This window comes from Cricetulus griseus, chromosome 2 (genome assembly GCF_003668045.3).
Source record: "Cricetulus griseus strain 17A/GY chromosome 2, alternate assembly CriGri-PICRH-1.0, whole genome shotgun sequence".
Taxonomy (NCBI): Eukaryota; Metazoa; Chordata; class Mammalia; order Rodentia; family Cricetidae; genus Cricetulus; species Cricetulus griseus.
In genome coordinates, this window is record NC_048595.1 from 421,983,883 (window position 1) to 421,996,583 (window position 12,701).

Below are 12,701 nucleotides of genomic sequence, written 5' to 3' on the forward strand. Positions count from 1 at the left end.
AATCAATGTAAAAGCTTGTATTTCTAATACTTTTCTTAAGAATGAATAAAGCAAACTAAAGCTTGGGTTTTCTTCTTTTCCCTATTTTAAAAAAGTTTCAATATATTGTCATGTCCCAGCATAAACAAGTATGGAAAACTCATTAACCTTCCAATTTTCTTAGTATAGTCTGTAAGGTCTTCTTTTTTTAATTAATATTTATTTAAACTAAAAACAACCTTTTTTACATAGCAAGCCCAGTTCCCTCCCCCTTCATTCCTCCCATTCCCCCCACCAACCCCTCACACCCCCCATCCACTCTTCAGGGAGGGCCTTTAATGAGGGATCATCAAAATCTGTCACATCATTTGAGGCAGGACCTAGGTACTCCCCTATGTATCTAAGCTGAAGAGAGCATCCAGCCACAAAGAATGGGCTCCCAAAGCCCATTTGTGCACTAGGGATAAATACTGGTTCCACTGCCAGCAGGCCTCCCAAATGACACCCACGTTCAGAGGGCCTGGTTCGGTCCTATGCTAGTTCCCCAGCTATCAACTGGATTCAAGGAGTTTGGCTCAGTGCTTAGCTGTGAATCTCTGCTTCTGCTTCCATCAGCTACTGGATGAAGGCTCTATGGTGGCATTTAATGTAGTCATCAATCTCATTATAGGGGAAGAGCATTTAAGGTAGCCTCTCCACTACTGCTTAGATTCTTAGTTGGGGTCATCCTTGTGGACCTCTGGAGATTTCCCTAGTGCCACATTTCTCTTTAAACCCATAATGGCTCCCTCTATTAAGGTATCTTTTTTTTGTTGTTCTTCTCTTTTCTTCCCCCAACTTGACCTGCATGATCCCTCATATCTCCTCCCCACTCCCCATTTCCCCTCCTGTTTCTATCAAAACAATAGATAATATAAAATGTTGTTTGGAATATTTTATTGTATTAATATATTAAGTACCTCATTAACATTTTAATAACATATTGATTATTTTATTTAAAAAATAAAATGAAATTGGAAACTTCCACAGTTAACTGTTCCCTTTATTAAAATTATTAGTAATTAATGACAAATGGGGAAATGCATCATGTCTGTTTAGTCCAACAGCTGGAACATGAATTTTCTCTTTACTTTTTATAGTTTAATACTTCAATTCAGGAGACAAACACCCTTTTCTTTCTATTGTTAATACACTTATATTTTCCAATTTGTTTCCAGGTAAGAAATGACATTTGAAAAAAAAAAAAACTAAGAAGATGGAAAATTTAGTATCGAAGGTTATCACCTTAGAAAATTCTAATTATAAAAGCTGTAAATGAAGACAATTATGACTACTCTCATGCAGAATGTATGCAAAGGTTGGGAAAAATCAAACTGCAATATTTTAGTCTGTGCAATTTTTCCTCTTTCCTCACTCAAAATGCAGTGACTATATGATCTGACATTGGGTCTGGGAGGACAAAAGGGAAGTGAATAATGAAAGTACCACCCCTCCCTGATGATAGGAGAGTAGAGAGAGCTGCCCTGATACTGTGACTAGAGATAAAAAAGGACATTCGGTGTCTAGTTTAAATGTGACAAGTACATTTCATATATCTTGCAGGGACAGAGATAGCTTTGTTCCTTTAATCATTATTATTTATTTCTTAAAGCTGAGTCTCCTTCACACTCACACCTATTCAACTCAGACCTCAGACCCCAGTTCTCGTGAACAGAGAGAGTTGTCATTCTTACCCATAAGCTTACTAAATAATACTTCCGTAAGCTTCAGCCTTCACGTAGAAGATAAGTCCGTCTCCCCTGACATGACTACATTAATCCACTGAATCAATTTACTTAAGCTGTGCTGTGGAGCAAAGCAGGCGTGATTTAACTGAGCTTAAAAGCACTTTCAAGTTGGAGTTGTGCCGCAAATGTAAGGCATCTCTCAGTACCCCAGCCTAAGTTCTGTTTGACCCTTAGCAGTGAGGCAAGAAATGCTCTTGTTAGGTGTCTAGGGTCAGCATGCTCTAGCATTCAAAAAGGATTTAAGGAGCATGAATCCAAGTTGTTCAGAAAATCAGACTCAGGGGTAAATCAGAGCAGAATACTTAGTAAGATTGTACAAGCATCATTTACTTACATTAATATTTATAAAATCCCTTAGCATGGTTACGATTTTTAAAAAGATTTTGGTTAGAAAAAAATTCTTCTATTCTAATAGAGAATGCTCCAGTTTATAATCTGAATGGTAGTAAATGCTACTGAGGATACACTTAAATATTCAACATGTCTTCATGGACTTTCATTTCATGGACTCTACTTTAACACAGCACAAACTTTCCCTAGTTATGGAAACCCTACAGCCTTCTCCCCAAGGACAACATGATGGGCTTGACATCTTTGTTACCCATGTCTCCATTCAGAGACATTGGCAGCTCTCATCACTCCCCTGTTTCATCTCACACAACAACTTGCTATCACTGTGCACTTCTCCCAGAGCTGAGCTCTTTGTCTTTATTGTGACTTCCCACCATTTAATTACACAAGACAGCCTCTAACACAACAGCCAGGAGAGATAGCTATAGAGTAACTCAATGAAAGGTGGGGCAATAAAATATAACCCTAACTTTGGGATTGCTTAATGGAGATGAAGGACATTGGAATAGTTGTCTTTCCTTTGTCAATATTTTGTAAGTTGTCCTTCCTTTGCAAATACTTTGTAAGGCAAAAAGGAAAGGGAATTTTTGATAAAAGAAAATCAATTGCCTATAGAAAAGCTTTCACAAAAAGGAATTTACTTTAGACAAAGGGAAATAAGTGATTTGTAAATTATTATGAGACTACATCTTGCAGATATGAAAATGCATATTTTTTGTGGTCAACCAGGTAAGCAGAACATCCTTAAAAGTTTCAAAAACATACAATGACACAGTGAACATCACCACAAGTCACCTTCACTCATAGAAGAACTGCTGAAAATTGAAGAGACCAAAATTCTTGTTTATGTGTAATTCACCTTCATGAAAGCTCTGGGGGTTTCTCATCTCTCTGGAATATTCCATGAGGTCTAGTACTCACAGAAGTGTGAAATCAATTTTATAATTATAAAACTCAGGCCTTACAATACTTAAGTGTCATACTCGTTCTAAAATACATTTGCTCTGCTATTTAAATATGGATATGCAATGTATCTCTTAAGTAACTCTGAGGAAGAGGAGAAGGACATGAATAAAGTCAAGGGCAAGCAGTATGTACCTCCTCAGTCCTGTTTCTCATTCCCTGCCCAAACACCAGAAATAGGTAGACATGTCCAGGTTATTTTATCTCTCACATCCTCCCATTCACTTATGGATAACTTTTTCCAACATACCTCCTTTAATTACTATATGTTATTTATTGGGGCCTTAGCCTATGTCCAAAACTGCTTAAGTATTTCAACTTTAATAGTGAATAGAATTTTTCATTTAAAAAAATCAACCATTTGGAAGTTAATACAACCATTTCCATTTTATAGATGTGGCAACTGATGTTTAGCATGGAGTTGTTTACCCATGGAGGAAAGCAGGACAATTGTAATTTCCAACACATGACTGATTTCCGAGTGAACCTGCCTTTGGGTGTCCCCTGAAATGTGGTGTACAAGTGACAGAACAGTCTTCAGACTCAAACACAGTGGCTGAAATCCAAACGTTATCTACATAAATTTTACAACCTCTCTAACTACTTCTCTGTCTTATAGAAAAAAGATCACTGTCCCTAACTTGCAAGAAATTTATCTTAAAGGGCATTTAAAAAGGAAATATTTTATAACCTAAATGATTCTGTGCTAAAGTATACTATACTAAAATTTGTACTTGTATAAATATTAGATGTACATAAGTAGTTGCTTAAAATTTATAGAATGTGGAGTGGAAATGGTGACTATTAAGAATTTGGTATTATAGTTACCTTTATCTCAATGCTGAAATAATAGGTGAAACTAGTCACCATGTGTTTCCCGATTTTTCTATATAAATAGTGTATTTTTCTATATAAACATCATCTTTCAGGTATGTCTTTCAGTAACAGAAAGCTAACTAACACATCATATAGCTTAATGAGTGGCTTTGAGTGAAAAATGTGCAAGATATAAACATGCAGCTTTGGTCTACAGAATTTACTTTCAGAAGAACAAAATGTATGCTGCCAGCAGGTGACTGAACAAAGCAGGCCCAAGCCAGAAGACAATCTTACATTATTATTTTCACATTTCTTGAATTTTGAATGTGATGGTATATTTAACTTAGAAAAAATTAAAAAAATACCTTTGAGAATTATTCTTTTTTTACTGTCTCCATTGCTGGCTTATACTACAGTAATTGTTTTGTTATTTCTTTATTATAATAATGTCATGAATGGAGGAGGTAAATGTGAAATCTCTAAAATTTTATATAGCATTATAACAAATTATCTAATTGTGCAATACTTGAATATCGTTATCTCCAGTGTTTGGTGTTTTGTATTGATTTTATACTAGTAAAATCTGCATTTCATATTCTCATCATGCCATGCTTTTCAAAACTTTGGTCTTAATGCAGATGGGAAAAAGTTTACTATTTGTATAGAAAGCTTTGTTTTCAATTTTAAAATAAATTATTTAGCCATAACATTGGTGACATATCAGGTATATTTGGAGTATAGTAAAAATTTAAGAATACTGAAAATATTATGTATGTATTTGTTGCTGGGTATCAAACCAGGGCATCATGTATTCACAGAAAACACTCTAAGGACAGAGTTTATTCTCCAGCCCTGACCTTTATAACTGGCATGCTTTGGTTCAATAACTTATCAGTGATGACAGTTAAATACTCATAATAATTAATGTGTCAAGAAACTTCTGTCTGCATTAATGTGCACATAATTAAAATAAATCTTAAATGGAAGCATAGCATAGAGTAAGAATTATTGTTAACAGTCATATTTGTAAACCCATTGTCCATGTAGTTTACATCTATGTGTAGAAAAAATTGGGTATGTACATGGTACTTGTTATATTTTTCTTTTTGTAATCCACTAATGACAATATTAATACTTGGGAAACTTAATGAAATACCAGTTTGCTTGAAATTTAATTAATATATTTTTCCTTGTATTTGGATTTTTTTTTTTTTTGGTTTTTCGAGACAGGGTTTCTGTGTAGCTTTGGAGCCTATCCTGGGACTTGCTCTGGAGACCAGGCTGACCTCAACTTCACAGAGATCCACCTGCCTCTGCCTTCCGAGTCCTGAGATTAAAGGCGTGTACCACCAACTCCCGGCTGTATTTGGATCTTTTAATTTTACTGATACACAGATTTCAAAGTCAGAGATAATGTCATGACAAATGTGCTATGGAGGTCATTAGCCAAGAAACTACAATGAAATGTGAGAAGCAATTATGGATTGTTTCATTTGAAAGCAAAGACTGAAGTAGCTTATTGGGATGGAAACAAATTAAGCTCATTTTACATTGCAGGTGATCAGAATTGTGAGAATATTTCATCAGTAAACCATCGACTATTCCAAACCTTCTAATTTTCACTGTGGAACACTTACAGGTCTGACAGTGATTTTCGGTGGGTCCCCAGCAGCGGCCAGTACAGGACTTATGGCATCTTCCACCTGCAGAAAAGAAAAAGAAGGAGAAAGGCCGTGTTTACTATAGCTTTTCATTCTTGTACCTTCCCAATGAAACTCTCTTGTTTCTGGCTGGGAATTTTAAGTCATGCTAGAACTGAGATATATCCCTAAAAATGTTCACTTATTTACCAAAACCTGAATGCTCCTTGTAAGATAAACTAAAGCACAATGTCCTTGTATGTGAAATTGTCCTATATTTTACATAAAAAAGAAATGAGTCTATTTTTTAATATTTCTTCAGGCAGAAATAAGTAGTTGTATTCTTTCATTTTGACTATTGGACATTGATATTTCCTTGATCTATACTACTTAATGGATTTTCCAAAGCTCACAACTAAATGATAGCAACCAATATTAAAAATTAAGGGGCAATAATAATTCAAAGGAAGAAGCTGCAGTCTATGTCAGCAAGAATATATTATTCAATCACATTATAAACCCTCAGACTAAGAGGCAAACTCAAACACCAAAAAATTAAAATAAAATGGAATGTTTTAGGAAGCTTTATGCCAGTTCTAATACGTAGGCCTAAAATTTTGCTGTTACCTAAATTTTTAAAGGGCATCCTTTAAGTCCCAAGAAGAAAGTTTCATATGTTTTTTTTTTTTTTTTCTATTTGGGGTATAGCTGTCCCACAGACTACTTGGTACTAAGCACATGAACTAGAGGAAACCATGTGAGTGGACTACCCTTGAAACTTGTTTCTGAATTTTACTCAAAACTTCAATGGGTCTCTGGCTTCTCTTTAGGATTGAGTGTACATGAAAAGCTATTAAAGACTCAAACCTCTCTATAGAAAGTTTTTTTTTAAGAACTTTGTTCATTTTTTTGCCGGGCGGTGGTGTGGATGCCTTTAATCTCAGAACTTGGGAGGCAGAGGCCGGAGAATCTCTGTGAGTTCGAGACCAGCCTGGACTACAAGAGCTAGTTCCAGGACAGCCTCCAAATCCAAAGCCACAGAGAAACCCTGTTTCGAAATCCACTCCCCCCCAAAAAAAGAACTTTGTTCATTTTTTACTATTAATTACAAATTCAACATACTTAATCAAATCCTTACACCAAATGTTACTGTCTTCCCTTAGTCACAGGTTTTGAATCCTTAACTGAGAACTCTTACTACTTAGCAGTTTTCCCTCTCCAATGAAGGTGCCCAAGAGAACCTACAAAGATTGACACTCTCACTGATAAACTGACTTGACTGACAATTTCCCTGGCTGAACCTTAGGCCACCTGAGAGTCTATCTTTGGAATCGAAGAGAGCCATGTCCAAGCTCAGTAATGTGGTGGCTCTCACATGTAGTCATCTTTTACAAAGTGGAGGGACCCTTTTGGAACAGTTTATTTAAAGCGAGCTTGGTGAGGCACGTTTACTGATAACAGGAGCATGCAATATCCTTCTTTGTGCCATCTGCCTGTTTGAATCTAAACATATTATAACCACACAATGCAAGCTCATTCTAGCTGACAGGAAAAGAACTCCATCTGGACCAAACAACATAATTTTAATCAGTGATAATGATAATTGTTATTAAAAACTTACAGGAGTTCCTTTGTACTAAATTAATAAATCTAAATAAATGTCATTTAGACCAGCGGAAATTAGACATCACTGTGTGTCAGAATGAGAATCTGTGAAAACTTTTTTGAGGACAAACTTTTTTATTAGAAAGTAGATAAAGTGCTTTTGTGGATTCACGAAAATCTTTTAGATAGATCGATTAAATGTTCTGTTAATTGAATCCATCTATACTTGAGAATAATCTACCATTTAATCTATGACTTCTTTAATTGCATTTGGGAACAATAAAATATTGAACTTTACTCTTCACAGTCAGAATATTATCTATTTAAAGTATAAAAACCAAAGGAAAATAGAAAAAAGAATACCACACATAATTAGTATTAATAACAGTCAATTTTTTTATTCTGTTTCATTTTGGTTGAGTTGAAAATTTTGTTTTAAAGTTTAATTACTACTCTGAGATTTATTCCCAGATTCAGAATATGATTGTGTCATTTTGAAATTTTATTTGGTCATATTGATTTTCATCTGTGTTTATCAAAATCCTCCTTGACTATTTGAAAGGATGCTTCCACCAGCAGCTTATGGAGGACTGTCCATCTTTGGCATCCTCTGTGCTCTTTGGAAAATGTGGGCAACTGATTTTTCACACAGTTAAGACTGCTTGAGTACATTTTTCATGTTTCTATCTTATTGTACACTAGAGAAGCTTACTTAAATGGGGTGTGTTTTTTGCAAATGGAGGGGTAGCCTTTACGTAACTACCTTGATTACTTATCCTTTAGGAGCTTTTACACTAACTGTCCAAAGAACATGCCACCCTGTGATCTTTAAATGGGACAATACCAAAATTATTTCCAGTGAGTTATGGCAAAACAGTCATTGTTACCATATGTGACCAAAGTTGCTACCTAGACTTTTTTGGAAGTAACAATTTGCTATGTCTTTATCCAATACCTGATATAATTGTGTTTTTTCTATTTTTTATTTAAATTAGAAACAAGCTTGTTTTACATGTTGATCCCAGTTCCCTCTCCCTCCCCTCCTCCCCTGCCTGCCACTAACCCTCTGTCCCATCCCCTTTCTGCTTCCCAGGGAAGGTGAGGCCTTCCATGGGGGACCTTCAAAGTCTGTCACATCATTTGGGGCAGGGCCTAGGGCCTCCCCCATGTGTCTAAGCTGAGAGAGTATCCCTCTATGTTGAATGGGCTCCCAAAGTCTATTCATACACTAGGGATAAATACTGGTCCACTACCAGAGGCCCCATAAGTTAATTGACTATATGATTTGTGAAGTTTGGGTAAATGTTTTTAAACATGTTTGAAAGCTAGATGTGCTGGTGCGCAACTGTAATACCAGTAGAGATGTAAAAAGTTGGTTCAAGAGAAAAGTCTGGATAATGTGAAAACCCAACAATTACCACAGCACAAAATAAACACGCCATACCAAAGCAAAACATGCTAATAACCTTTATTTTATACCATTTCTATTGCATAAAGCTGTCAAAGAGATAATGAGGTAAAGGGTTTCTATAATAATCATGAGTTAAACATGGTGAAGAAAACAATAATCAACAAATCTCTTTCCTTCCTTCCCTCTTTCCTTCCTTCCCTCCTTCCTTCCTCCCTCCCTTCCTCCCTCCCTCCCTCCCTTCCTCCCTCCCTCCCTCCCTCCCTTCCCTCCCTCCTCCCTCCCTCCCCCTCCCTCCCCTCCCTCCCTCCCTCCCTCCTCCCTCCCTCCCTCCCTCCCTCCCTCCTTCCTTCCTTCCTTCCTACCTTCCATCTTTGCCACCTTATTTCCCTGTATATTAGGTAGTAGGTGGTAAACTATTGACTAGAAACAGACAGGACTATCACCTTCACAAGCTTTAGCATTAACTTCGGTTTATGCTGATACACTGATATGGAAAGCTTTGACACCTTGGTGTAGGGAGACACTGTAGCCCCTCCTCCTAGTAGCCCGGACAGGTGTTCCAGGACATAGCTGTGAGGGCGTGGTGAGGGGAAGTCTAAGGTGACTAGAGAACGGTTCTTAAGGGACCCCGAACACATGAATAGCCTTTCTTTTCTGGCCCCTCTCTCTGGCTGCCTTGATGCCCCTGGCACTCTCTGGCTTGTGTTTGGGCTGGTGTTTATCTGAATAAAGAAACCTTAGCCTTATGGACTGCGGATCGATCTCATTACCTTGGTTTCCGTGTTTACCCTCTTTGGGGGAGAGGTCACAGAAAGATCCAATACATTTAATTTTTTTCACTGCATATGCTTTTATTATACCTCCTTTATTATTATTATTTTATTATTTTATTATGCTTCCTAATAATTCTACCATAAATAATGCAGGGTCGCTTTAGTATAGACTTTTCCCACAAGCATTTTCTTTTATGTTTATTTCTATATTTTGCTTTTATTGAAAGTAGATTTTTTTCTCACATAATACCTCCTGACTTTGGTTTCCCCTCCCTCTACTCCTCCCAGTTCCTCCCCACTCAGATCCATCTGCTCTCTGTCTTTTATTATAAAACAAACAGACTTCTAAGATAATAATAAAATATAACAGACTATAATAAAATGCAATACAGATAAAAACTAATGGATCAGAATGGGACAAAACAAACACAAAGAAGGAAAAGAGCCAAGAGAAGGCACAAGAAACAAATATTGAGGCAGAGACCCATTTTTCACACTCTGGAATCCCTTAAAAACACTAAAATGGAGCCCATTGTATATTATATCATATTATATATTACACACACACACACACACACACACACACACACACACACAGGACCTATAGGGTAAAAAGAGAGAAAATATATAAATAACATAAAATAAAAAACCAACAACAAAAACAAACAACACCCCCCCACACACACAGTATGAGGTAAGAACCCTGCAAAGATGCTCCTGAGTCCATGCTATGTTGGCATCTACTGCTGTTTATTTCCCCAGTCAGACTCCCTTAAGGAAGACTACGTTTTTCATTTGCAAGTGGTTATCAATTGCCGATATGTTCACTGATCCTTTCAGCTCTAGGAGCACATCTGATGCAGACTCCTTAAGCCCTATGCATGCTTCTGCAGTCTCTGTGTTTGTGTGAGCTTTGGTCATGCTGATTTAGAGGGCCTTCCTCCCTTGATGTCCTCCTTTCCCTTTGGCTCTTACTGCCTCCTCTCTCAGGGTTTCCTGGGTTCTGAGGAAGGGATTTGATGGAGACAACCAGTTTAGGGCTGAGTGTTCCAGGGTCTCCAACACTCTGTGAGTCTCTGTATTTGTTCCCATCAGCTGTAGAAGGAGGCTTCTCTGCTGATGGTTGAGCAAGGCAATAGGCTATATAGTCTAGCAAAACTCCTTTAAGAGTCATTTAATTTCTATATTCTTTTAGTACAACAGTCATATTTAGTTTTTTACTAAATCCCTGAGTTATATAATCTCTGGTTCTTGGTCACCCAAGCTGTGTCATATATGGGTTCCATCTCCTGGAGTGAGTCTTAATCAAATCAGATACCGGTTGGTTCCTTGCACGGGTTTTGTTCCACCTGTGTTTTGTGCAGTGTCCAGTGAAATAGGAAAATGCTACATTTCTGATATGGTGATTTTTACTAATATACTCTTTAAGGAGATAGATCACCCAGGATCCTGTTGGTGAAAGGAGAAGAAGACTTTCTGATAGGTCCCTGTTGGTCCCCCAAAGAACAAAAGTCCAATATCTTACTTGAAATTCACTTCCTTCTTTCTATTCTCAGATATAAGTATTTTCAATAGTTCTGATCTCAGGTGCAAAAAGAAATCATGTATACTACTAATACTTTATTGTGATCCAGTTTTGCAAACTACTCTAGAAATATGGTTTTTAAATGAGTACTTTAAACAGAAAAAAAATAGGTCAGGCCCCAGAATGAATAAGTAGGAACAATATTTCATGATTTTGCCACTACAGTCCAAATTGATCCATATACATCGCAAGTAGTTACAAGACTATTTTCTACTGTATATTTTAATAATTATTTTTGTAATGAAACAAAGGATTTATATTTTTCTTTTATCACAAATGGATTTTTTTCTCATATGATGTTCTTGATTACTGTTTCCACTTCCTCTATTCCTCCCAGTCCCTTCACGCCTCCCTGACAATCCAGATCCAACTGCTTTCTATCTCTTATTAGAAAACAAACAGGTTCATAAGGGCTAATAAAATTATATATATGTATATGTATATACATATATATAAATTATATGTAGGTATGTATGTAATGCTATACAATGTATAACAATAAAATTATGTATTATATAAAATACATATGGTATTATACAATATATCATAATAAAATTGTATATATGATAAAACAAAAACTAACCCATCAGAATAGGAAAAAACAAAACAACATAAATACTCCAGAAGAGTCTAAGAAAAGGTACATGAAACAGACCCATTTGTTCACACATTCAGGTGTCCTAGAAAACACTAGACTGTAAGCCGTAATACATATATGGAGGGGGTAAAAAGAGAGAAAAATATAAATAAAATCAATGTTAAAAATAAGATTTTTTAAAATGGAAAAGCCCTGACATGAAATTATGAGACAAGGAACCACCAAGATGCCATTGAACTCATTTTCTGTTGGCCATTTACTGCTTGGCATGCAGTCTATCCTTAAGAGTAATTTTTATTTTTCTCAGTGAGACTTCCTTGGAGGAAACTAAAGTTTCATTTGCAAGTGGCTATCATTTGGAGGTTGCTCTGGGTTAAGGATGGGGAATGTGGCCCTTTTCCTTTGTGTTCTAGGACTCCATCTTGTCCAGACCCACGCATTTCTTGTGAATGCTGCCTCAGTCTCTGTGAGTTCTTATCTGTGTTGATCCTGCTGATTTAGGAGGCCTGTATTCTTTGGTGTCCTCCATCCCCTCTGGCACTTACATTCTTGGGCCTCTTCTTCTGTGCATTCCCTGAACCCTGAAGGCTAGATCTGATGAAGAAAGCCCTTTTAGGCCTCATACATCTCTGTATTTGTTCCCATCTGCTACAGGAGGAAACTTCTCTCTACTGGCAGAGCATGGCACTGATCTATGTATAGCAGAATGTTATGATTCTTTTAAAGTTGTGCAAGAAAATATACACCCCTCTCAGGAATCATGTTTTACTAATGACTTAGTGAAAGCAGTTACTTTATACTGTTTGTCATTTCAGTCAGCACATGAAATTAAAAAATTCAAAACAAATACTTTTATTTCTTTTCACTATATATTAATGTCTTATAGTAAGTGCTGAGTATCACACACCAGCATTATTTTAATTCATATCTAATCCTTCTGCTTTGACAATACATTATTTATCATGGAAGTTAGCAAATGTGACTGAGGACTTCCATCTTTTATACCGGTCCAGAGATTTTACTAAAAACGTAGCTCTCACACGTTCTTTTAGGGAACTAGAATCCTTGAACAGCTTTTATATTTTAAGAGTCATAAATTCATGCCATGAGTTTTGCCTATTGTGCAAATGCCTGGCAGGAGAGATGGGATTCAATATCTACCCTATAATGTTCTCTGCAAGTAATATGGC

General features: G+C 36.5%; 1 protein-coding gene across 1 annotated transcript in view; it reads right to left on the minus strand.

Annotated features, from left to right (window-relative positions):
• The window catches only part of LOC100760475 (receptor tyrosine-protein kinase erbB-4), a 658,968-nt gene that overhangs the window by 318,341 nt on the left and 327,926 nt on the right, over window positions 1-12,701 (minus strand). Inside the window, exon 5 of the mRNA XM_035438839.1 lies at window positions 5,537-5,602. Coding sequence (XP_035294730.1) covers window positions 5,537-5,602 — 66 coding nt within the window. The remainder of the gene's footprint in view (window positions 1-5,536; window positions 5,603-12,701) is intronic.